The 27,841-nt window shown below is 40.3% G+C and overlaps 1 protein-coding gene across 1 annotated transcript; it reads left to right on the top strand.

Annotated features, from left to right (window-relative positions):
- The first annotated feature begins 5,198 nt into the window (after window positions 1-5,198).
- Window positions 5,199-27,084, top strand: LOC588553 (zinc finger protein ZXDC). Its single transcript, XM_030992776.1, has 13 exons — window positions 5,199-6,665; window positions 7,540-7,604; window positions 9,775-9,882; window positions 10,928-11,017; window positions 12,757-12,935; window positions 13,779-13,974; window positions 15,757-15,937; window positions 16,869-17,057; window positions 20,911-20,988; window positions 21,562-21,692; window positions 22,107-22,638; window positions 23,083-23,243; window positions 24,146-27,084. Exons 1-13 carry the CDS (start codon window positions 5,237-5,239, stop codon window positions 24,365-24,367), a joined length of 3,561 nt encoding a protein of 1,186 aa, XP_030848636.1. The 5' UTR covers window positions 5,199-5,236; the 3' UTR covers window positions 24,368-27,084.
- The last annotated feature ends 757 nt before the right edge of the window (window positions 27,085-27,841 follow it).

The raw sequence follows: 27,841 nt of genomic DNA, 5'->3' as shown, positions 1-27,841 counted from the left end.
GCGCTGAGGGAAAATATGGTCACGAGGGGAAATATAACTCCCTTTGGGTCCAAAGAATGTTATATACCCCTGCCAGTCAATAACTGTTATATTAGATAGCCCTTTTTTGTGGGGGGGGGGGTCCAAAAATTGTTTGCCCGAAAAAAAAAATTCCCCTTTTTTTTCGGAAATTACGGAAAAATAATCTGTCGAGATAGTTCAAGAAAGAAAAAAAAACCTTACAAAAAAAAAAATTATAAAAAAAAATTGGGGAAAAAAAAAAAAAATCGAAAAAAAAAAATTTCTTACCTAAAAAAGGATTTTTTCGGGAAAAAAAAAAAAATACCCAAAAAAGCATTTTTTGGGGAAAAAAAGAAAATGTGGAAAAAATAATTTCAATGGAAAAAAAAATTCATGAAAAAAAAAATATTGAAAAATTAAATGACCCTCGGTAATGGTGTAATGTGTGTAATTGGTGACATACAGTCCTCAAGAGGGCGACATGCATTGATTAAAAATATATTCATTTCACCAGCTGGTTAATATAACACCGAAAAGTGACCGGCCAGGAAAATATAATAATTTGGATCCTCACAATTGATATCACGTGACGAGCTCTGGACCAATCACATCTCGGTATCTGTCTAAGCTATCTAATATTACAAAATGTTGCCCGCTTCGGATTCGTATTCAGAGTAGCGTGCAGAATATGGCTTTTTCTTTTGCAGCAAAATGCCTTGTATAGATCATAAGTAAATATAATCCCTTTACTTACATATTTAACTATATATACTAATTAACATGTATAGTAATAAATTACTTATTTATAACATTTGAGATTTTCTTCTTTAAATCAGTATATTACCGAACATGTTTGTTCAAAAGACACACACACAAATACGCGCAAATAATACATCAAATAGGCTTCTTTTAAAGTGCACAGGCCTCGACCGATGTCAGTGACAACTCGAGATATTAATCAGTGCTGAATTGTAATTCAGTTCATGAGCAGAGGCGGCGGAGCGACTTCCAGAGTGGGAGGGGGGCACCAATAAAAAAGGGCACTTTCTGGAAGTTAAAAAGGGCACCTTCAAAGGGAAATCTCAAAGCGAAAATATACAATTTGTTAGACATTGGTATACCCCTATTTTGTGGTTACATTATCAGAGATGATTTCAATATTTGTTTCTCTTTATAAATATAAGATATTGCTCAAGCATTATACTTTGCAGTTGGGTGTGATGGTCTTGAAATTCATTTGCGAGCGAGGACATTTTTTAAAGATTTGTGAGGACGCAGTTCGAAAAACTACATCTTATAAAGAGGGTAAACCCAATCCTGATGGGGTTATAAGCCATTCTCATAACAGGAGACTGAAAAGACCTTTGATAAGTTACATAATTATAACATCTATAACTACGACCAAGCGTAGCGAGCGAGCTTTGGGGGAAATTGCTCTTAGTCGCTTGAAATTAGGGACACGTTAAATTTTAATGATGAGAGGAAAAAGTGACACTCATCAAAAGGGTTAAGACACTTATTAGAAACGAAAAGGAGCACGTGTCAAAGTACAAAGGCTAATTATCAGAGGTGAAAATGGGGCACTTCTTACACCTAAAAAGAGGCACGCACCAGGGATGAAAATGGGCAAATTTTGTCTACGGAAAAGAGGCACCCTTCATACTTTGATAGGGTCATTGATAAGAACTGAAATATTGCAACTGAAGACGTTTTTGAATAATTTAATTTGTTAATAAATTAGAATAAAATGTAATAACATAATCAATAAAGAACAATATAACTATGCTATAGTTTATTGTAAATTAGGGATTTACAAATTATTAAAAAATATATTCATATGGATACTTAGCATTCCATACTTCGTCGGTGGATTAAACCGTGGATTAAAGTTAGTCTGCTTTCAAGAATACCACACTAACAGTTTATTTTGGCCATGGTTATAGGCCTATACGTTAATTTCGTTGTTGTCTACATGGAAGCGCGACTATGGCTCTATGGGACTTTATCCTTTCAGACTGGGGTCAAAATTTAATTGATCTAGCTACACAGCTTTTCTTGAGAAGGGATTGGTAGTGACGCAACCAAATGAAGGCGTCTCTAGCTATAGCTGGTGCGGATCCAGGATTTCTTACGGGGGTGGGGGGATTTGAAATGATGCGAGCCAAATATAGGTACGTAATGAGCAAAACACGGTGCGTGTGTGTGTGTGTGTGTGTGTGTGTTTTTTTTTGGGGGGGGCAGACCAAATAAAAAAATCAGCATCACCCAACTCTTACATGCAGGCCCCGCTGAACGTTTTTAAACGTTGGTGGGGGAGGCTAAAGTATTTACGATCAGGTAGAGCGTAGCGCAAAATGGTGTGGGGTCTAGGGTGGAGCTCCCGGAAGCTCAGGGGGTATGGGCATTTAATAAGGGTCAGATGAGCATATTTTGTACACCTTATTCGTGACACTGGCAGGTCACTAATTAGCGTAGGGCTGATCGAGACCCCTAAAACTCGGGGATTTGAGGCATTCTATAACGGTCAGATAAGCATTTAGGGGCCTGCCTTAGGGCCCCTGGTGGAATTCAAGGGGCAGGAGCCCCCGGAAGCTCAGGGGTTTTAGGCATTTAATTACGGTCAGATGAACATATTTTGATACCTAATAATATTTGTGACACTGGCAGGACATTAATTGGCGTGAGGTCCAAAGGGCAGAACCACCCAGAAGCTAAGAGGTTTTAGGCATTTAATCAGGGTCAGATAAGCATATTTTTGATACCTCATTTGTGACACTGGCATGACACTATTTGATGTGGGTCCAGTGGGCGGAGACCCATAAGCTCAGGTGTTTTAGGTATTTTATAACGGTCAGATGAGCATTCAGTGGCCAACCTTAGGGCCCTACGTGGAATCTGGGAAAGCTCAGGGGTTTTAGGGCATTTAATCACGGTCAGAGAAGCATATTTTGACATTGGCAGGTCACCGTTCTTTCCATCTTTCTCCTTTATCTCCTCTTTTCCTTTTTTCTTTTCATTTCCTTCCTTCTTTCCTTTTTTTATTGGGGGGATGGCGGAGGTAACAGTCTGTAGGAGGCAAGGCCCTTTCGCCCCCCCCCCCCGATCTCTTTTTTTATTCCCCCTTTTCTTTTCTTTTTCCACTTCTTTCTTTCCCCTTCTCTTTCTCTCTCTCTCTCTCTCTCTCTCTCTCGTTTTCTCTTTTTCTCTTTCTCTCTCTCTCTCTCTCTCTCTCTATCTCTCTCTTATTGCGGGTGAGGGGGGGGGGGCATAGCTATACGATTAGTCTCATTGGACACATCCGCAATTATACAGCTTAAGCATGGCTGCCATTACCGTACGGCGCTCTCGCATTTTAAGGAATAAAAATACATTCCTGCCAGGTAACTATTTACATCACCTGGGTCGAGTGTGGCAAATGTAGATTAATCTCCTGCCAAAGGACATTATAGCGCCGCGGTGGGTCTATTAGGAATAAATCGTTGTCAAAATAATTCCATAAATTGGGGTTTAAAAAAAATTCCAACTGTATGAGCGACAGTGTAAATATCAAAACTGCATATTCTGAGATTTGTATGGTCGCAGCTACCGCAGCTACCACAGAAGGACGAATCTTTTATTCTGGAAATTTTCACCATGACTACTCACTTAAAGAATGAAGGAGTTGATATATACGTAGAGTGGATACCTGAACATTGTGGAATAAAAGGGAACGAGATGGCGGATTTCCACGCAAAGGCCGCATTAGTAAAGAAAATAGAAGTCAATAATAATCTAAATATGTCAGAAATGAAAGGCTTAATTATTACAAATTCCAAACTCCTTTGGCAAGAAAGGTGGAACAAAACCAACTCGTATTTGAAAACATATCAAAAAGATGTTAATAAACCATATATATGTTCATTAGAGAGACAACATTCAACAATTATTATTCATCGACTCCGCTTTGGAGTCCTTGGACTTAACCAGGATCTCCTCAGATTGGGAATTCGTGCTACTGGTTTCTGTAATAGATGCCCCAGTGAAATAGAGACTGTAAAACACTTTTTAGTACATTGCCCTAACTACATTATAGAAAGGGCTATGTTTTTAACAGAAATAAACGAATCCCAACCGGAAAAAAATTATGGAATACTTAAAAAAGAGTGAGTCCAGTATACAAAAAGCTGTTGTACGGTTTGTTCTCAGAACGAAACGGTTCCCTATCAGGAAGTAATACCTCCCTTGATGAACAGTAAAACATAATACAACATTATAAATATGCTAAATTACACTCAGTACATTAAAAATATAATAAGATAATGTAATAAGAAAATAAAATAAGAACAGTAAAACATAATACAATATCATAAATATGCTAAATTACACTCAGTACATTACAAATATAATAACATAATGTAATAAGAAAATAAAATAAGAACAAGTAACAACAATGATAAATGGTATGATAAGATTATTGAATATAGAGGCTTGTGTAGGTACTATCTATACATATTAATGTATGGTGTGTATGTGATATAACAAATAATCTGCACGTACTGTTAAGAAATACTAACAAAGCCCCAGAATGTTTTGCTTACGATATTATTATTCGATACTATCTTTAAACATAGATAAATATAAAACAAAATAAATATATTTAAAAAAAAAAATACAAAAATGAGAGAGTAACACGTGCCGTAAAGTACTTTGGTGACAATAGTCAAATTACTGACTAATCGCCAATAAACCAAACCACAACAACAACAACATTTGGGCGCCATTTGAAATATTTGAAAGTTACCGGGAGCACCGGTTCATTTTTCAATTTCTCCGAAAGCAGAAGTGTTTCAGGTTTAGGGGCTAGATTTTCTAATGCGTGATTGATGACAAAATCTATTTTAACGTCTGATCTCCTACAAGAGTGACGTGATTACCAACTTAGTCGAACAGCTGTGATATCATCTTGAGGCTATAGACTAAATACCTCCCCCCCCCCCCCCCCCCCCCCCCCCTGCTATGAGCCCACGTACATGTACGCACGCAATGGTGTATAGGGAGGGGCAAATAATAATTGAAGGAGAAAAACTAAACTTTACAAGCGGACAGAATCAAGAAAAGCCCTAAAATTGAGTGGCCTAAGATCATGCGCAGAAGGGGGGGGGGGGGGGGGGGGGGGGGGGCAAATGTACAAAAGAGGGACGTCACGTGATCTCTCCGCCCTGCCTTAACTTCCATCGCAGAAACCCGGAGGTACATCATGAACGGGATTTCTGCTGATTCCAAACAGGGGTTTGATGCCGATGTTTTGGGTTTTGCGGGAACAGGGGAATCACCTACACAACCAGAAAAGTCTGGGGGAAAAAATCGAGGCAGAAAAGGAAAGAAGACTAAGGAACGACCAAGAATCTCAGTGATTTCTACCAACTCCAGTGGATCTGTCGTCAAAATCCAAGATGGCGCGACATGTATTGCAAGCAGTTCAATACCCAATTTGGTACCTGTGCAACTGGGAAATGCCCCCGACCCTCCAGTCTTGTCGATCCCCGACACAGCCGCTGATAACGAAACAATATCTCGACTTTTGGGCGGCCAAGGAGCTGCTCTTTTGGAATTGGGAAGCTCCGATTGCGTGAACATTGATTTCATCCAAGACAATGTGGATTATTCGGACGGACCTGGGGTCGGAACCATGCAATCGCAGAGTTCATCTTCTCCTACGGACGCGGGAGGCAGCGGTGCCCGCGATGAAATACACCCAGAACCGTCGGCATCGCGATCGGTGACCGATCCGGTAGTTAAAGGGTCCAGCGGCAATGAGGCCGCAAAAGCATTATTGGCCAGTTTAACTCCGCCTAATCTTTGCACCAGAATACCCACCTCAGCTCTTGATTTAAGCATGAAACATCAGAAACTATCGAATATATCGGTGAGTGAAGTGCTTAGTAATTTGAGTCAAGAAATTAGAACAGCAAAATCAAAGAAAGGTCTTCATCAAGTTCACGCAAATGAAACATCTTCACTTTCAGGTTCAGCTAATTCTGAAACATTGCAGGTTGTTGATTCAAACTCAAAACGAGTCTCAGCGGAAGAAATATCCATGGAACATCAACCAGTCATGGCAGTGGACGCAGAGTTCACCGACCCCACTGGAGACAGTTTGCTCTTGAATATTGCACAAGTTAACAAAGCTATCGCTGGAGCCGGAGGGAGTGAGCAAAGTCACGATGCTGCTGCTGCTGACGGTGAGGCAAGCACCACCACACAGGCTACTGTGCCACAACCTCCCAACCCCCTCATGTACATCATTACAAGTCGCGACAAAACCACGGGGATGACCCAACGCTTTCGAGTGACGGTCGATCCCGAATCTGTCATGTACATCCCGGTCATGAACATCAATGACGAATCTTCCAGCACGGCCACTAACGATGAGGTATCGCTCAACTTCATGCCAGTCGACGAAGCGAAAGACGGTGCGGATGAGTCGGGACCGGCCCGTGCGGAAGTGGACATCGCGATCCGAGACGCGCTCCTCGGTGAGGGCAATATGACGTCCATCCCAGGCGTCCTGGCCAAGGAGGATTTGGGTGCGATTACAGGAGACATGATCACTTCTGCTTTGATGCTCCAAGAAAGACGGAATGCAGAGTCTCCAAAAGACGATAAGATCGATGGTGGTCATCACGGTAAATACTTCTTGCAGCGCGTCATTGTCAATTATAGATCTAGGGCTCTAAAAAAAGTAGATGCGCACAGCGAATTTGGGAAACACATTCCCATTTCAGAGCCTGTGTCCTCTGTATGAAATTTACATGTGTAGCTTTAAAAAGAGAAAGGAAGGAATGGAGAAAAAAAAAAACTGACTAGATCTAGATTCTAGATCTAACACCAGATTGAGCCAGCCAAAATAAGGCCTCTTTGAGGTCATGAGTTGGTTGTGTCAATTCATTTTGTGTGTGGATCATAATAATCAGTGAATGTTACAAAACCAAACGTTGAATCGTAGATGATGAATTTTAAAAGTTGACAGTCAAAAGGGCTAAATTTTTTATCATTCAGGGACCTGCTGGTCACATTTTCAGTTTGAACAGAGGTTTTCCCTTTGCAGTAAATGTGATCGGCTTAAAGGCCCACTGCACTAGTACTTGTAGCTACTTGCGCCCTCTATATAACAAACAATGCCTAATCGGTGACCATTGGTCCCCCATGATCCTCTTTTTCTTATGTTAACTGAGATCAGAGTCGATGAGATGACCACCTGTCCAGTGACCTTGCAGGGCGATCTAATCCCTCCTGTAAACTATGGCAGATAAGCTTTAATAACAAAATTGAAGTGTTGTTGGCCGCCGCCCATTTATTTTATGCTAGGGTATTTACTATTTAGAAAAAAAGAGGGGGAAAAAACACAACAAAATCTGTTTTTTGCTCAAATTTTCACTGACGTGTTTCTCTCAAATGTCTGCTTCTATTTCAACCAACTTAATACCTTCCCTAGTTCCCTTTCACATTTATATCTTATGTATTTTTCATTTCATTTTGTCTTGCTACTGATTTTTGTAGGTGCTGAAAACGAGACGACTGCTGAACAATCTTGGACCAAGAAAACACCACTGAGAAAGAAAGAGGTGAGAAAAGTTTATTAGATACCAGAGAAAAAAACAAACACCTGTTGACATTGCATTTAGTGGGTGATTGTGAAGTACAGGTACCCTTTTTTCTCAAGTAACCTGTTCTAAAGAATAGTAAATTGTTAAATGTTTATCCCTTTGAGACAAAGCCACATCATTTCACATTTTTAAAAATTGTTGTTGTTTTGTTGTTTTTATTCAAAAGAAACCCTGAAAGGTACTATGTCCCATTTGCAGGCCAAAAAAATGAAAAAGTTAAATTCCAACGGCATTTAAAATATAATACTAATTTAGAACTTCCCTAAAAAAGGTGGGGCTTGAAAATGTCTTTAAGTGGGAAAATAACGACTATTAGTTATCAAATCGACTTTAGGGCTACAGAGCCCAAAAGTAATAGTCTTGATTTTCAGACAATTGTACCGAATGGTCATACGTTTTATGCTGCGCAAAGATTCAATCAGTTTAATCTTGGCCATCACAAGAAGTGGGTTATTGATGTAGACAAATGCTCATGTACGCTTGACAACTCTTTTCATGTATGTTATTACCAAAGAAGAAAAAAGAGCCAGTCAGTCACTCAATAGTGTCTGACAGTGAAGTCTATGGGTGGTATTCCGGTAGCGCGTACTAAGTTAGCGCGTGCTTAGTTAGTTCACACTTTTATGGAGTGCCTGTTGTGAACTAATTTACCCTGAACAGATTATTTTAATCCTTCAATGAAAAGTGTCCAAAAAATTAATTTTGCACTGAAATAGGAAGAAAAAGATAATATGAGTATAAACTAAATTTCAACAAAGTCCTTGGTAGATTATCTTTGTCATGAATATTGAAGGAGGAAGATGAAACCTAGCATTCCATAGAAGTGCGAACTAAAATTCTTGTTTAGTCTGGACTTAGTCCCGGCTTAACTTAAGAGAATACCACCCAATCAATTTAACAGGTTTCCTTGCATAATTTGAATATGAGGACACTGCCAACGTTTAAATTTCACAGATAGGACATACATGACATATTCATAATTCCTGCAAAGTTCTACAGCATTTGAGGTTGGCTACAAAAGGGACATACATGTACATGTACATGTAGTACCTTTAACACAACACAATGTACGGATAAGGTAGCAGATCAATACGTATAATATCAAAGAAAGAGTGCATCATACAATGTATCTGCATAGTAGCTTGTAACTGATCTACAGTGTGTACTCCTAAATATTAATAAAAAAACAAAACTATCCATAACCTTAGGCTTTTGATTCAAAGCCCTAACAAACACTACCACTAGTACAAGATACACAGATAAAAAGAGCAACACATTCTGCCAGCATGTACTTTGTCTCCCCTTTTGGAAACTTTTGACAATCTGTATGCAATTGAGCCAGGCCCCTACACCATTCACTGCATCTCCTCTGTGCGTGCGGCCATTTTGATAATTTGCGTTTGTAAGCACGTTTTTGGGTCATCAAAGTGCTGATCGAAAATGTAAGAAATAAAAAGTAAAATAAATGGTTTTGAAAATTAACCAAAACAAATTGAAATTTTCTGATGGGTGATTTGAATCTCATGTTTATTCATCTGCTGAATATGTATTTTAGACTCTGTCAGAATGATAGGACTACAATTCGACATTTTATACTGTTTTCACACTGGCAAAATTTTGCTTATCCCCGGACTATAGGTGGGGTTAAAGAGGGGTCTTGGCCTCACCAATAGTCCGGGGTTAAGCTTACTCCACTTTCTGTTCAGACATGTATTTACCAAAGTGGGCTAGCCCCACCTATAGTACTGGGTTAGCTGGCCCTGCAAAATAGCAGGGCTAACCCCGCAATTGTGGTGCTACTCCACAATTGCGGTGCCACTCCACAATTGCGGTGCCAAGCAAATGAATGAGGACGGAAACAAAAAATAGTCCGGTACTAGCAATGGAGCGAATTAATGAATATTCACGCTATTCAGCTAGTACTGGGCTAAAATCGCAGTGAGAACAGCATGGATTTTCTTATTCCAGGATAGGCGCTTAGTACAGGACTAAAAAAGCGTGTGTGAAAAGCCAAGAAACTTAATCCGGGGTTAAGGATAGTGCGGGGCTAAGCAAAGTACAGGGTTAAGCATTATTAAGTGTAAAAAAGAGTATTAGTATATTAATGTCCTTGTGATTATATTTTCAGGCGCAGGAGATGATAACATGTGACTACCCGAGCTGCGGAGCAACCATCATTGGCAAGTCAAAGTACAGGATTCATAAACTGGGCCACAACGATAACAGACCTCACAAGGTAACAGTTTTGATTGTACGGAAATCCAACCTTGATACAGTCAAACCTGTCTACAGCGAACGCCCAAGGGAAACACAAACAACACATATAATGACTGAAATGTCATTTTTGTTCAATATTTATGTACATGTATGAATGAGGATGTTTTGTTTTTTTCCTTTTCACTGTACACAGGTGACCTTTCTAGACTGGATTCTACAACATATATTTTTCTTTCTTAGTTTTTTTTACTCTTGTTTTTTTTTTTTTTCTTTTGTTGGGGGGGGGGGGGGGGACACATTTTTCTCTATACCCGAATAGTACACAATAGCTGTCATTTATTGATTAATGTGTATCTGTATTCAGATAGTATGTAAAAGTAACTGTCATTTATTGATCTATGTGGTAACAATTAAATTGTTCAGTGACATTCTAATACAGCTTAGTATTTGAATTCACTGACATCTCATTTGCCTCTTTTACAATTTTCTTTTTTTGAGGGGGGGGGGGGGATATTTTCCTGTCTTTATTCAGATAGTATGTACAAATTGCCGTTATTATTGATTATGTGGTAAGCATTTCAAAAAACCTTTGAGTGACCAGTTTTACCATACTCGTTTTCCCCAATAGACTGTAGTGTAATATCAAAACCGTTTGGCAAACGCAAAATTTGATTTAGATTTCCAATCATAAATATCTTGATAATCAGACAGGCGATCGGCTTGTACAAGTCATTGGGGTTCCTGACTGACCTTAAGGTTTATAATTATCAAGGATTTGTATAAGCCCCACTGTCCTACTTGTAGCTACATGTACTTGCTCCCTCTATATATAGAAAACTTCCCCAATCGGTGCCTGTTGGTCCCCCATGATCCTCTATTTCTTATGTTATTTGAGAGCTGAGTTGATGAGATAGCCACCTGTCAGTGACCTCGCTGTGTGGTCTAATCCCTCCTAGCCACACTAGTGTTGATAATCTTTGAAGAACCTAGACAAAGTTACCGGATCCCTTTAAAGCCAAAGACTTGAGATCACTGACATCATCTCATTTGCCTTTTTTTGACAGTGCCCTCATGAGGATTGTGATTGGAGCTTCCCCTCACCCTACAAGCTCAGAAGACATCTCTCTGGTCACAGCGGCGCTAAACCATTCGTGGTAAGTCAAAGATATTCATCACAAGCTTTCAGAGAAGAAGAGGAGAGTAGAAAAGGAGAGAAGAAGAGGTGATCCTGAAGGTGAAACTCAATAAATGAGGTGTCATATGAAAGAGCAGGCTTTTCTCCATATTTCCCAAGGAGGCTCACCCCAAAAATTCTAAAAATATCTTGGTCAAATCAGCGATTGAAATGTTGCTTGCATCCTAGCTCCGAGAGGACTCACTTTCCTGAGCCGAGCCCCTGCGGCTTAAGTAGGGCTAGACAGAAGGATAATATCCAGATGCTTTTTTTTTTGCTAGCCCCAAGGGATCATTCGGCCCAACAGTTTGAAAGTACCCTTCCCACATATTTGGAATCAGCTAATTAGGGAGGCGTGAGCTCCGCTCAGTCCTAACCATGGTTACATCGCGCACATAAATATGCATTCGGACTGCACACGAAGCAAACCCGGAAGTCAATGCACGTTATATGGTATGGCTAGTGAATCGCGCTCCCAACCCGGAAGTGAGTACACGTTATAAGTTAATGGCGATATCGCGGAAACAACGTGGTCAGGTTTTGCGCATTCAGCTTGAGCTAGCAACATGCGTACGCGATGCATACATGTACACATGCATATTGCGCGATGGAGCATCTGCCAGCTGTTTGGCTAAACTTAGCAAAACAACATCACTCTGCGTTTACGTCTTTTTCGTCGAGTCCGATCAAAATGATATGAATATTGCAGAGTTTTGAAAGGGCTGTATCTTTTGATAGAAACATTGATGAGTCTTGAAATTTGAAATATATTTTTATTATTACACTGTTTATTCACATATTTTTAAAAAATGGTGAAAAATTATCCCAAATTAAAGATTGAAAAATCGTCCAGACACCCTAATATTTGGTTTGAGATAATATCTCAAGAAATCTTGGTCTTGTTTCCAAAATATCCCGCTATTTGGGAAATATCGGGCAAATTTGCGCCCGGCTGAGCTAGTTTGTGATGAACGTATTGGTCTAGGGAAGACACAATTTCGAGCTTCGGGATAATATCCTGAGTCTGAAAATAGCTGGTTATTTGGCAAACTCAAGCTGATGAAGACAGGCCTATGGATGTGAAAGTGGAGTCTCATGGGGGAATTTGACACAGTTTGGGTGTTTTTAAAACCAATAACAGGCATTATCAATCATCTGGATTACCCCTCAGTTTTATGACCAACAGGCGTTATGCAATGTACTGTCTTTTCCTCATATGTTAAAGTCCTTATCTGACATTTACACTCCAGAAGACTCTTTGGAGAATCTCTGAGAAACGATGGGGTATTTGTTGAGTGGACTACATGTAGGAGTTTGCCTTGTGCAGACATGCACAATGTACACCTGTTATCCGTTCTTTTCAGGAATTACCCATAATAATAATAATAATAATGTCTTGTTTACCCAGGGTAGCGTCATCAGTATTCATACTGTTCTCCCTGAGGGCCCTGCAATCATATCACATCTCTCCAAGAAAGCATACCCCTGTCCCTATCCCGACTACAACATGTAGGTGTACCCATTCAAGTTTCCCCGACTAACCTGTAACCTTTGACCCGTGACCTCTCTGTTTCAGTGTGGCATGGAGAACTGCGGTAAGCAAAAGAATACCCCTGTCCCTATCCGGACTACACCTACATGTACATGTACATGTAGGTGTACCCATTCAAGTTTCCCCGACTAACCTTTAACATTTGACCTGTGACCTCTCTGTTTCAGTGTGGCATGGAGAACTGCGGGAAGCAATTCTCCACCATCTACAACCTGAAGATGCACCTGAACTCTCACTTTAGGCAGACGGTGGAGATCTGTAACTTCAAGGGCTGCGGAAAGGTCTTCAACTCGGCACCACTCCTCAAGATACACAAGCGCAAACACTTTGAAGAACAGAGACTCAAGTGAGTGTTCATTTTCTGGGACTGAAGTAGTTTGTATTACTCTGATGATTTAAAAATAAAGACACATATACTTATAAGTGGGCTCTCATGGGGAGATCTGTAACTTCAAGGGTCGCGGGAAGGTCTTCAACTCGGCACCCCTCCTCAAGATTCACAAGCGCAAACACTTTGAAGAGCAGAGACTCAAGTGAGTGTTCATTTTCTGGGACTGAAGTCATTATTTGCATTACTCTGATAATTTCAAATTAAAGCCCCACGGTCCTACTCGTAGCTACTTTTGCTCCCTCTATATTGAAAACTTCCCCAACTGGTGCCTGTTGGTCCCCCATGATCCTCTTTTTGTTATGTTAGTTGAGAGCTGAGTTGATGAGATAGCCACCTGTCAGTGACCTGGCTGGGTGGTCTTGTCCCTTCTGGCCCAGTAGTATTGACGGCCTTTAAAGACACATGTAAGTGGGCTCTCATAGGGAATTTGATACTATTTTTTGTGGTTACCCACTCCCATTAATCCTGATTGATTTTGGTTCGTAAACCGTGTCCTAGACAGTGATGATCAAAGTCGGGATTCATTTTGTCTTATCATGCACACCGATATCTATGTGTGGGACAACAGTATAGATTTTGCATATCAAACCCTTGGCTTAGTCCGGTCACAAAGATGGTTTGAATTTCTTAGATTCTGAGATCTTATGCTGCAGTTCATTCTGTAATGAAAGATGATTATATTCTTTCATGATTATATATTTAGAAGGGGAGATTGCCCTGTGGCATGATAAGAGTTAATAGTTTTTGTCCATATATCATTTTTTTTTAATTATTGTTATTAAATTTGTTCTTGTGTAGATGTGAGTATCCAGGCTGTACTAAGACCTTCACCACCTCCAGTGCGTTGGGTTCACACCAGAGAGTGCATGTTAAAGATGCCACGGACTACCCCTGCCCATTCGAGGGATGCACTAAGGTCTATGACAAGGCATGCAGGCTCAAGCTACACATGCGTTCGCATACCGGGGAAAGACCGTTCAAGTGCACGTTTGAGGTACGTTAAGCAGATAGTGACATAGTGGTTATCGGGCATTTTCTTTGGCAACAGTTGTTCTGGGGTTTATATTGCCAGTGATGCAGGGGAAGGGTAGCATTTGGGTTTAACAAAGGTCTATGACATAGCATGCAGGCTCAAGTTCCACATGCGTTCCCATACAGGGGAAAGACCATTCAAGTGCACGTTTGAAGGTATAGTCCAGATCTGGTCATGCGATTACAGCGTGAAAGAAACGTTGTGGAATTGATCAGAAAAGGTTGATCATCTAGCATATAAATATTGGTGTGTACGGCAAGGTTCTAGAATCATCAAAATGATAAGAAATTTGGCCCAGTCTTGGTAAAGTTACAAGCATTGTACACAGAAAGATGTACATGGGACTACGCGCAAAATTTGCATCATCATGTGTATTATTCCAAGGGGAAAGGCCTTTTAAGTGCATGCTTGAGGTACGTTAAGCAGATGGTGACATAGTAGTAACCGGGCATTTCCTTTGGCAATAGTTGTTCTGGGTTTTATGTTGTAAGTGATGCAGGGCAAGGGGTGCATTTGGGTTTAACCCGTTGACTACTGAATTATATAGGTCCCATAGGCTTAACACAGGGACCACCAGGTTCCAGTAAGCAATGGGTTAACTAAGGTCTATGACATAGCATGCAGGCTCAAGCTACACATCAGTTTCAGTTTCAGTTTATTTTCATATTTCACATGTTGTATAATACATCATTGCATTTGGCACGTTACATTTTGAACTAATTTTAGGATGCGTTTATACAAACAAAAAAAATGATACAAAAGACTAAGTTGTATAAAGGAAGAAATATGATGGAGCCTTAAGAGAAAGCAATGCTTGTAGGTCATAGGCTACGGAAGTTATAACAATAATATAGTCTTGTGTATATTAAAAAACGTAATTGAATTAAAGTGAAACTGATTATGAAGAAAAAATCAACAATATATTCATATACTTAGCAATATTTGTATTACATTTTCACTACCCGTACGCAATGGCAATTCTCATAGGAGCATACCAAGATGTCGGCATCAATTATTGACTGGGAGTGTCCCTGGCTGTGTGCCGGTAAAGTACGATGTTGTAAAAAAAATTTAAGTGTAGCTGCGCTGGCGAACAGACTGGTTGTCAATGACGCCAGCATCTTGGTATGATGGAACAAATATGAATAGAACATTTTATATTTTTCGATACACATTTTTGTAAAGCTAAATACGTTAGCCTGATGACAAGCTGCCATATCCACCTGCCGTAACGCACTGAAACTCAACAGCAGGAGCGCGAAGTGCATAACCCACCGCTGCTAGGTCGGACAGAAATTAACAACAAACAAAGCATGCACCTCGCTCCCCGGCCACCGAAGCACAGTGACATCCCAGCAGGTGAAGGCGACGGCCCGTCACCAGGCACAGGGCAAGTGGGCAACAACAGCAAACTAAAAGGAACATTCTGTTTGAACATCGACAATATTATTAAAAGAACATCATGTTTCTTCTACCAGTATAGCGTAATTGCATAGGAGATGACATTTCAGCTTGCGCTTGAACGATTATAATGCGGTCACATACAGGGGAGAGACCGTTCAAGTGCACGTTTGAGGTATGTTAAGCAGAACGTGACGTAGTGGCAACCGGGCATTTCCTTTGGCAATAGTTGTTCTGGGTTTTATGTTGTGAGTGATACAGGGCTAAGGTTAAGTGTTAGCAGTGAATTGTTTCTTATTATATTAATTTTGATTATTTTTATGATTTTACAAATTGCTGCAGGGTTGTGACTGGGCATTCACCTGCATCCAGAAGCTGACCCGTCACATCGTCCGGCATACTGGTGAGAGGAAATATCGGTGCAAGTTTGAGAGCTGCAACAAACTCTTCACCCGACTAGAACATCTCAAGTCTCATGAGGTCTTTCACAGTGGACAGAAGCCTTTCGCTTGCAAGGAAGAAGGTAGGATAACAGCAAGTTTAAATTAGGAGATTGGTTGGGGCAAGATGGTAGGGAACAGGGTGGGGAAGTAACGTTCTGTGGAGAACAGGTGCAACTTTAAAGGCTGCAACAAGCTCTTCACCCGACTGGAGCATCTCAAGTCTCATGAGGTCTTCCAGAGTGGACAGAAGCCTTTCGCTTGCAAGGAGAAAGGTAGGATCACTGTAAATTTAAAGCCCCACTGCACTAATTATAGCTACCTGCGCCCTCTATATAGTAAACAATGCCTAAATACCCATCGATCCCCCATAATGCCCATTTTCTTATGTCGGGGACGCCAGTTTTCAGGCAATTGTCTGAATTCAGGCCCTGCCAAGTTATTTTCAGACCATAGATTAGGCTTTTTTGTGTACAAAATAGCTCATTGTAGGTGATTTTCAGGCCCTCTCTAACTGGCATCCCTGCTTATGTTAAAGATAAACTTGAGTTCTGGTAAAAAAAAGAAAATGAATTCTCACAGAATCTAACAAAACTTACACTGAATGTTGAAGATTACAAATAGATGTAATGTGCCAAACAATTTTGGAAGAAAATGTATACTGGCTGAGTAATGAGCATAGAAAGATAAGGAAATCAAGGTAGTACTAGCCCCAACACCATTTGTGTTGTCCAATATACATCTTTCTGTGTACAGTGATTGTTACTTTACCAAGACTGTGCCAAATTTATGATGATTTTGATGACTCCAGAACGTTGCAGTACACACCAATACTTACATGCTATATGATCAACTTTTCTGATCCATTCCACACATTTTCTTTCACAATGCAATCGCATTACCAGAACTCACCTTTATCTTTAATTGAGAGCTGATTTGATGAGATAATTACTAGTCAGTGACCTTATTATTATTGTATAAGCACACTCATCGATCTATTTAATTCCTTTCCAGGATGCAACGCACGATTTGCTGCCCGTAGCTCCTTGTATATGCATCAGAAGAGACACCAGCAGGCCAAGCCCATGAGAGAGAAGCTCCTCTTCAGCTGTCCATTGGATGGCTGTGACATGAGCTTCGCCAGCAAGCTCGGCTTGAAGAGCCATATCGTCAAGGGACACGGGATCCCTCTTCCATTCACAGGTACATGTAATGAATCACTTCAGTGAAGAAGAAAAAAATGGGGGCTCGTGGCGATTTAGCACCAGAAATGCCCAAAAAGAGCCCCTGAAAGTGAAAAAAAAACCTCTAAAATTTGCATAGAGTTCAATGCAAATGCATTGCAAAACAAATGAAAGAGTGTTATTTTCATGCAAGAATGCTTGAGAAGTAGCCCCCAAAGTTTTTTTATAATTTTTTTCCCTGCTTGGGTATTTTAGAGTGGCTTATTGCCGTTTGGTCAACAACAGGTTGGCCCATTCCCATATGGTCTACTGTCGACATGGTCTAAAAATCATTCACTCGTAATCAACAAATGACAATGAGACCTTATGGAGGATAGTAGACGAAATGTGCATTAGACAAACTGGAAATTTGACTAGATGAGAAGTGGACCAAATATGAGTGGACGTATTGGAGATTAGATCAAATTGATATGGCTGTTAGCCTCAATGATCTTTAGATAAGTAAAGCAAATGATTATTAGACAGTGTGGATATAAAACGAGCTGGGTTTAGACCAAAGGGGAAAAGATGTGTTGGGTCTTAGACTAACTGGTTGTAGACCAAATGGCAATTTACCTTTTCAGGCTACTTTATCTTCCTCCCAGTAACTTGTAATAATGTGTCTCGATGGAAGTCTGAAGGCATGGCTGCTCACTGTTTTTGTATAGTCAACAATTCTAAAATACAACCAGTAGGTCAGTTGCATTGGTTGTCGGGACTTAGCTGGACAAATTTTCTAATGAGCTGATGGTGCAATTCCTTCGGTAATAATAATAATAATAACAATAACGTTTTATGTACCCAGGGTAGCCACTTCAGTTATGAAACTACTCTTCTAGCAGGCCCTGCCTAACATAATATGTTATCAGGCCTCGAATTACGTCAAATTTGGGTCAAGGCCACTTTTTTGAGAGGGCACAAATCCACTGAAAGGGGCACAAATCTATCGTATACTAAAGGGCACTAAGGCCAAAGTGGAAAGTGAGCGTAAAATCACCTCACGCCGTTTTAGTGGAGGGGGGGGGGGATTTGCACCCCCCCCAAAAAAAAAAATGCTCACTACCCCCCCCCCCTCCCCCTAACTGAGCGAATTATTGGCCGCCGCGATTTTAAAATTTTCGGGAGCAAAAAAAAAAAATACTGCTCACTACCCCCCTCCCCCCCCCCCCCCCCCCCCCCCCCCCCTCTTATTAACAGGCAGGCTGTTTCACCCACCGCTAGATATTTTCTCTCACTGGGCCCCCTCTTTGGTCCCCTCTTTGGTCCCCTCCCCTGCCGCCGGCTGAATCCGCCCGTGGGGTGGGTGGAGGGAGTGGGGAGTTCCCCCCTTTGACGTTTCATTGAATTATTAGAGAAAGAAGACGATTCGTTGTACCGTTCTCGACTCTTTATCCTTTTCTGAATTCCACGGGAAGCAGAAGGTTAGACGTTTTTAATAAATTATTAGAGACAGAAGACGATTCGTTGTACCGTTCTCGACTATTAATCCTTTTCTGAAATCAATCACCCCTCCCGGGCAAAGCGCGGAAGCTATGACGTTTTAATTAAAACGTATGGGAAAGAAGACGATTTGATGTACCATTATCTCAACTCTTAATTGTTTTCTGATTTAATTCCCGACCCTCCTCCCTCCTCCCTCCTCCCGAGAAAAATTCAAGTTTTTCACTGATTAAAAACTCTGAAAACGCACCAAAAAAGGTGACAACGCGAAGTGAAGATGTTGAACCAACGATGGGTAAACAAAACTTCCCGATATTGATTGGTCCAATTAAAAAGGATGGAGATGTATTGAAAAACTAAGCCCGAGTCATTACGGTTTTTGTGCCAAACGTATCAATCATTTCGATGAAGATATGCTTTCATAGTTCCGTATCGGCAATGAAGTCCCGCCAATAGTTATTAATTTAGCAGTTCCATAGTGGCAATGAAGTCTCGCCGATAATTATTGTTTTTAGATCTCTGTAGGGGCAACGAAGTCTTGCCGATTATTATTGTTTTAGATCTCCGTATAGGGGCAACAAAGTCTTGCCGATAATTATTGTTTTTAGATCTCCGTAGGGGCAACAAAGTCTTGCCGATAATTATTGTTTTTAAAGCTCCGTACGGGCAACAAAACCCTGCCGATAATTATTGTTTTTAGATCTTCGTAGGGGCAACAAGACCTTGCCGATCATTAATGTTTTTAGAGCTCCGTACGGGCGACAAAAACCTTGCCGATTATTATTGTTTTTAGAGCTCCGTAGGGCCAACAAAACCTTGCCCGTAATTATCGTTTTTAGAGCTCCGTAGGGCCAACAAAACCTTGCCCATAATTATTGTTTTTAGAGCTCCGTAGGGGCAACAAAACCTTGCCGATAATTATTGTTTTTAGATCTCTGTAGGGGCAACAAAACCTTGTCGGTAATTATTATTTTTAGAGCTTCGTAGGGGCAACAAAACCTTGCCGATTATTATCATTTTTAAAGCTCCGTAGGGGCAACAAAACCTTGCCGATTATTATCATTTTTAGAGCTCCATAGGGGCAATAAAACCTTGTCGATAATTATTGTTTTTAGATCTCCGTATAGGGGCAACAAAACCTTGCCGGTAATTATTATTTTCAGATCTCCGTAGGGGCAACAAAACCTTGCCGGTAATTATTATTTTCAGATCTCCGTAGGGGCAACAATACCTTGCCGATAATTATTGTTTTTAGATCTCCATAGAGGGAACAAAACCTTGCCAATAATTATTGTTTTTAGAGCTCCGTATAAAATAATAGGGGCAATAAAACCTTGTCGATAATTATTGTTTTTAGATCTCCGTATAGGGGCAACAAAACCTTGCCGGTAATTATTATTTTCAGATCTCCGTAGGGGCAACAAAACCTTGCCGGTAATTATTATTTTCAGATCTCCGTAGGGGCAACAAAACCTTGCCGATAATTATTGTTTTTAGATCTCCGTATAGGGGCAACAAAACCTTGCCGGTAATTATTATTTTCAGATCTCCGTAGGGGCAACAAAACCTTGCCGGTAATTATTATTTTCAGATCTCCGTAGGGGCAACAAAACCTTGCCGATAGTTATTGTTTTTAGATCTCTGTAGGGGCAACAAAACCTTGCCGATAATTATTGTTTTTAGAGCTCCGTAGGGGCAACAAAACTTTGCCGATAATTATTGTTTTTAAAGCTCCGTACGGGTAACAAAACCTTTCCGATAATTATTGTTTTTAGATCTCCATAGGGGGAACAAAACCTTGGCGATAATTATTGTTTTTAGAGCTCCGTAGGGGCAACAAAACCTTGCCGATAATTATTGTTTTTAGATCTCTGTAGGGGCAACAAAACCTTGCCGATAATTATTGTTTTTAGATCTCCATAGAGGCAACAAAGTCTTGCCGATAATTATCATTTTTATAGCTCCTTAGGGGCAACAAAGTCTTGCCAATAATTATTGTTTTTAGATCTCAGTTGGGGCAACAAAGTCTTTTTGAACATTACAAGTCGGGGTTGACATATGATGACTATAATGTCGGCAAAACTTTTGTGGATTTAAATATTGTGGCCGTAAGAGGTTTGATTTTGAAAAGGGCATTCCGGCCAGTGAGAGGGGCATGGCGGCAAATTGCCGATTGCCGGTGGGTAATTCGAGCCCTGTGTTATTACTACCCTTCCCCAATCTAATATGCTGAGCGTCTAGCTAGAAGGCAGGAGGTCCCAGTGTTATAAGTCTTTGGTATGACTCGGCCGGGGTTCGAACCCATGACGCAGGCGCTCTAACCACTTAGCCACCATGCCCGGTTAATGTGAGGTGAATTTTTTAGTGAAACGATACTTGTCTTATTCTTGCAGGAGGAGCGGGTGATTTTGAGCTGATAGGGCTGGGTAACGATCAACTCCATGCGTCTACTGGACCAAGCCACACATCAGGTATAGAAAGAATTTTAAATTAATGATACTCGTCCTAATGTGCCAGTCAGTTGGGTTTCTGTAATGGAATAGCATTTCAGAAGAATCTGTCTTAAATTTCTTAATATTTATTTATATATGTATTTATTCATTTATAATAGTAAGTTATTCATATGTTAATTTATTCATATATGTATTTATTCATATATTCATTAACACATGTGGGATGGACCACCCTTATCATCACAAGTGTTGTTTTGTATAGGGTTCACTCTTCTGAAGTCAAAGAGTCGATATGTGTGTGTGTGTGTGTGGGGGGGGGGGGGGGTGGGTATTACATAAAAACACAACAAAACACAACCATAATCATTTTGCATGAAGTTTTTGCTTGAAAATACATTTCTTGATATAAGCTCTGATGCGATCTTTAGAATTGGAACTAGAATATTGTTGTTGTTTTTTGCATGTAAACAATGTGTCAAAAACCAACCTGTCAATGTACAACAAGCAAAAGCTTTCTCAAGCTGAATAGAGTTGTAAAAGCATCTGGATAATTTACTAAATGACCATTTGGGCGTTACATTATTCTTGTAGCTGCAGCAGTCACCGCTGAAAGCACAGAGTCTGCGATACCCGCAATCTCACTGCCTACCATCCCCTCAGCTCTGATGACTACATCTCTCCTCCAGTCGGCTCTCATCCCTACTTCATCTGCAAGTATACCGGTAAGTTGTTCATGATGATGATGATGATCGCGGTAGTGATGACCATGGTGATGATGGTGATGATGGTGGTGGTGGTGGTGGTGGTGGTGGTGGTGGTGGTGGTGGTGGTGTTGATGATGATGATGATGATGGTGGTGGTGGTGGTAATGGTGGTGGTGGTGGTGGTGGTGGTGGTGGTGGTGATGATGATGATGATGATGATGACGGTGGTGGTGGTGGTGGTGGTGGTGGTGGTGGTGGTGGTGATGATGATGATGATGATGATGATGATGATGATGGTGGTGGTGATTACTGTTGTGAATATGATGATGGTTAGGATGATAATGGTGGTGGTAATGGTGTTTGTGCTGATGATGATGATGAACATATGTAGTGTTATTTTACTATTTTGTTGAAATCCCTCTTTGATTTCAGTTGAGTACTCTGACAAGCAGCCGAGACGAAGCAGCCTCCATCTTAGCGTCCGGTCTCCTCACCAACCAATTCTACATCCCAAAGAGCTCTACATCCATCAACCTAACCACCACCACTACCACCACCACCACCAAAGACTCTGAGACGGATGCCATCCCACCGGTTACAGCTGCACCCGTCTCCAGCGCATCCCTCCTCTCGTCTTTCTCCGTGCTCACTGCCAGCTCCGGGGGACTATCCATACCCCCTTCCTTGGCCACGCCCGTCCTCTCCATCCTCCCACCGAATTCATCCTCCAACCCCTCCGCACCCTCCATCATCCTCCCCTCATCTTCACTGGTATCATCGTCATCGTCGGTGAAGGAGTCGCTACCAGTATCTGCTCCCCCTACCACCACCACCACGGTCACGCCCTCGACCACGCCCAAGGTGTACCTGGAGAACAGGAGTGGCTCGGCAAGGACCGACTATCGGGCGGTAACTGCCACACATCCGCTGCCTCTCGATGCTCTGGAGCGCTTGAAGAAGACAGGTAACTATTGTGATGCGAATTGGACTGTGTTTCCCCTGACTGTTTGTTCAAGAACGAAGAAGAAGGATTTTGACAGTTATAATGGTCTGACCTGAATGTACAGAGTGTTGGGACTCACAAAACTGACATTATTATTTAAGTACCATGGAGCTTCCACCCCCCCCCTATAAAAATAGAAGAATTATTGATAAATGTTTTACTACATATATTAATTTGCTTCTACTGTTTATCTTGTACAATGGGTAAGATTTTAATATGTCAAATCCTTTAAGTTATTCATATTCCTATCCATTCCCATCTATGTTCTACTAGAGTTCACAACATTTGTAATAATTTGTTAGTTTAGAAAAATTATGCATATGAAAGCCATCTTGTATACATGTCCAAGATTCTGGTAATGATATGAAAAACAAATTAAATTCTTGTGATAATCGTTTGTTGCAGATGATATGGACGTAGAGTTGCTTTCTCAGAGCGATTCCAGCCAATCAAGTGATGGTTCTCTCCAAGCTTCCTTTATCCCTCTCAACATGATGACGAGTGCGTCGCTCACGCTGAGGGACCCTACCACAGGCACGAGATACATCCAAACACAACTCCTACAGGTAAGATTCTTTCTTTTTAGGCAGATGTTTCTGCATTTATTAAAAAGTCAAATATGCAAGCAATATTAAAGGCCCACTGTACTACTTGTAGCTACTTGCTCCCTCTATAGAGAAAACAATACCTAATCGGTGACCATTGGTCCCCCATGATCCTCTTTTTCTTATGTTGATGAGATAGCCATCTGCCAGTGACCTTCCTGGGGGTCTAATCCCTCCTAGCAAAACTATTACAGATGGGCTTTAAATTTATATAATATAACTGATTTACATGAAATGTGACAACTGAAATACAAAAAAAATACATAGATTTAAATAAAACCTTGAAAGTATGAGATTAAATTAAAGACTCAAGATAACTGCAGAGACCAACTATCATGAGCATGAATGCTTGAGTCGATAGCAGCCGGGAAAGAATGTAAGACCATGTTACCGAGTCACTTTTAAAGGGATCCGGTAACTTTGTCTTAGATTCTTAAAAAAATTCATTGATTTAGCACATGCTGCAATGATAATTATAAACCTTTAGGTCAGTCAGGAACCCCATGAATTTTACAAGCCTGTCTGATTATCAAGATATTTATGATTGAAAATCGAAATCAAATTTTGCGTTTGCCAAACGGTTTTCATAACACTACAGTCTATTTGGGAAAACGAGTATGGTAAAACCTGTCACTCAAAGGTTTTTACTATTTTCGTAGGCACTTCTTGATCATTTTGAAGCGCAATTTTGTTAAGGCTTCAATATAACACCATATCACAGACACTGATAACACGTAGGGCCGTGCATCTCAAATTTAACATTGTTAAACTATTCCTTTAAGGCATAAATAATTTAACTGTTGACTGTAAGTGAGTTTGTTACAGGGTTGATTTCATCCTTGTCTGTTTTTTTTAAATCAAAGGATGACCCACCAGACATGCCTGACATGGGATTCCCGCTCTCATCACATGACTCTGCCGACCAATCACCTCTCGACACGGCCCTCTCGGTATCGGCCATGCTGGTGGAGACTGGTAGCGACCACAACTCGGATTCAGACTTCATGACAGGCGATGGTGTCATTCCCGGAGATATGGTCTCAGGCTTCAGGGAAAGCACCATCAACTTACAAGATTTAGAATGAGATCTTATTTTGTTATCTTGTTGAGACTGGTAAATGTCACTTCTCAGACAAGGATTTTGTGATGAGCTATGGTGTCATTCCCAGAGATATGGTCTCGGGCTTCAGGGAGAGCACCATCAACTTACAAGATTTAGAATGAAATGTTTTATCTTGTTGAGACTGGTAAATGTCAAATCTTAGACAAAGATCTTGTGATGAACTATGGTGTAATTCCCAGAGATATGGTCTCGGGCTTCAGGGAAAGCACCATCCATTTACGAGATTTAAAATGACATGTTATTTTGATATATTGTTAAGACTGGTAAATGTCACATCTCGGAAAAGGATTTTGTGATGAGCTATGGTGTTATTCCCGGATATATGGTCTCTGGCTTCAGGGAAAGCATCATCGCTTTAAAAGATTTAGAGTGAAATCTGTTATCTTGTTGAAACTGGTAAATGTCACATCTCAGAGCTCAGTAATGGTGCATTTGGTCAGCATTTCCTGAAAAAGTACACTTTTTTATATGTAATTTCAAAATTTGGAAGCACGAAACAATTTCAGCGCACTTGGTATTTTGGCAGTATTTTGTAGACCTACATGTATGTTTTTCCGATATTTTAGTTGTAGTAGTTTTTATTCATATATACAACCATTGCTAATGGTCTCATTTCGATCTCCAGTAACTTTAAAACAGAGTAAAGCTATTACAACGATTCGTAGAAGATTCAATAACAGGGTTTGCTTAATTACCATGCCAAGTATTTAGGACAATCTGATTATCCCTTCATAGCAATTTCTATAGAGTTGTACTCCTTCTTTTGGCACCTTGGGAGTGCTAATATAGACTAAGACTTTAAACACCTTTTTCTCTAAAGTAACTTTCTTCTCCTTTTTTAAATTGGGTCAGGGACATCCAATTGTGACGAGAAATATACCTTTTAAGGCCGAGAATCTCCTCTTTCAGAATCGTCCACAAACTTTAAAATTCTTTTCTGGCGACTATTTGATGTTTTTTTTGGGTGCAGGGTCAAATAGGGAATGAAATTGTCTAATAGTCTTTGTAATCTCTCAATTATGCTGAGCGAGACTGGTAATGATCACGACTCCATACAAACTCCTGCATCCAGTGATGCAAAAGCTCCATAGATATGGTAACAGGCTCTTGAAGTAAGAAGTGCAATTCTTTTAAATCTTACTCCATATACCTGAGCATGCAGTTCAGAGATGTTGCGGTCTAGTGAAAACGTGGCTAAACTGTGAATTTCATGGTTCACGGTTCGAGTTCCTCTGCGATGTTAATGCCATTTGGCAAGAAATTAATGCCCTTTGATATGCATTTGTTACTCTCCACCCAAGTGTAGTGAAGGGAGACCTTGGCCCAGTTGCATAAAAGTTGCCATTGATGGTAACTTTGCCATCATGTCAACTACCATGGTAACAGGGCTCACCAGCCAATCAAAATCAAGGTTTCCATGGTAGTTACCACTGATGGCAAAGGTACCACCAATGGTAAGTTTTGTGCAAACAAGGTGTAGTATTTATTATAAGTATTCATATCGAGAGTGCTAGTGATCCATACACTAATTCTTTTAAGCTGCAATTGTATAATTTCAGAAGATCTGTTCTCAATCTGTACAGATAGTAATAATAGCACACTTATAGCGCATGACAAAATATGTCCCCATTTGCCATAATGGAGAAGAACAGAGAAAAAGAAAATGAATATTCAGAAGGTGAGGTATACGATCAGTATAATTTCTGAAGTTATTATTAGCATTGCAAATGGCTTTCAAGATTAAAAGTTTAAGATTTGTTAGATTGCTGTCATCACATGTATGCATCCTACCCACAATTGGTCTGATGGTATTGATCGCCGGGCCCCAGTCATCTTTAATACACTTGACCTGCTCCTTTTGTGCAGTTTTCTTTCTAGATGGGTAGTAACTTTTTGTTCAATGATGTCAGTTAATTATTGACCTTTTGTCTCGCTACAGAACACTACCGGTATTCACTTCATCCTATATAGGAGTAGAATTACAATAATAAACAGAAGAAATTGCTCTCATTGGTGGTGTCTCAAGAAAATTTGTGTAAGAGGGAAAGATTGGTCCTGTTTTGTAAAAAACTTGTTATCGATAACATCTGCCACAGATCTGTGACATATATGCTTACAGCCAATCAGTGCAATTAATTTCAGTATCTCATTAAACAATCATTGCATCTTGTTATTGATAACCAGTTTTATGAAACAGTGTCAAGAATGAAGATCTTTAAGAGCATCTCTGGTTTGCCTCTCTACACCAAGGGTGCGGTAGATAGTCAGAAGGATAGTCGAAAGGATAGTCGGAAGGATAGTCGGAAGGATAGTCGGAAGGATAGTCGGAAGGATAGTCAGAAGGATAGTCGGAAGGATAGTCAGAATGACAAGATGTAATTCCTTGAAATGCTAGATCACTGCAATTGCAACCGTGCTAAAGGACATATAATTTAAATCACATTTATTCATTAATTCCTCAGTTTTGTTGTAAATCATTGCATTCTTGCCACTTTGATGAACTACGTACACACAGTATTTATTTTTGTTGAAAGAGATTATTTTTAGTATGAATTCTTGACCATCACTTGTAATTCTAAATTACTTATGCTCATGCGACAACCCTCGTAGTCTTGTTGTGTTATGTACAAGTGTAATATGAGATTAATTCTGTACAATAAAATTTTCCTTGAAAATGTATTTTTCTTGGCATTGTTGTGTTATTTGAATTGTAAGCTACATGTACATTAATCTTGAGGTCTAGAACATGGCTTTATTTTTTTCATTCTGGATTGTTTGTGCCCAAGTAGATTGATTGTTTGAACCAGTAAGATAAAAAAAAAAAACCTCACAAAATATTGCTGGATATCATCTTTACAACCCCCCCCCCCCCCCACAACTCTCATTTGCACATAAGGACCTGTGTTTAAATAAGCACTTGGTGCCGAGCCTACTTACACAGATTTCCTCATCATAAGCACATGGTGTTAAGCCTATCTACCAGGGTTTCCATTTCCTTCTAAGCTCTCTACTCGGCCCCTATACATTTCCTACCAAAATCGTTTGGTGCATGTCATTAATTGATTATCTTGAACATTCGGTGTAAGTTTTGTTGGATTATGTGAGAATTTATTTTATATCATTACAACTACTCAAGCTTATCTTCAAACGGTCTTGTATAAAAGATGAAGTTGAGTTCTGGTCATGTGATTGCATTGTGAAAGAAACGGTGTGGAACCGACCAGAAAAGGTTGATCATCTAGCATATAAGACTTTGTGTGTTTTGCAAGGTTCTGGAATCATCAAAATGATAAGAAATGTGGCCAAGTCTTGGTAAAGTTACAAACACTTGCACAGAAAGATGTATATGGGACTACACGAACACGTGGCGTAAAAAGCCGCCCCCCCCCCCGATTTTTACGATGTTACATTCATATTTAGAATATGACGGCATTTG

This window comes from Strongylocentrotus purpuratus, unplaced genomic scaffold, assembly GCF_000002235.5.
Source record: "Strongylocentrotus purpuratus isolate Spur 01 unplaced genomic scaffold, Spur_5.0 spur5_scaffold_20, whole genome shotgun sequence".
In the NCBI taxonomy this organism is placed as follows: domain Eukaryota; kingdom Metazoa; phylum Echinodermata; class Echinoidea; order Camarodonta; family Strongylocentrotidae; genus Strongylocentrotus; species Strongylocentrotus purpuratus.
The sequence above is the reverse complement of the archived record's forward strand: the minus strand, read 5'-3'. Positions and strand labels throughout refer to the sequence as shown.

Excerpts from the sequence above, each read along its gene's own strand:
- LOC588553 (XM_030992776.1), top strand. The coding sequence starts at position 5,237 with ATGAACGGGATTTCTGCTGATTCCAAACAGGGGTTTGATGCCGATGTT. Across the intron at positions 12,936-13,778 it reads TTTGAAGAACAGAGACTCAA|ATGTGAGTATCCAGGCTGTA; the intron begins GTGAGTGTTCAT and ends GTTCTTGTGTAG. Across the intron at positions 22,639-23,082 it reads GGAGCGCTTGAAGAAGACAG|ATGATATGGACGTAGAGTTG; the intron begins GTAACTATTGTG and ends CGTTTGTTGCAG.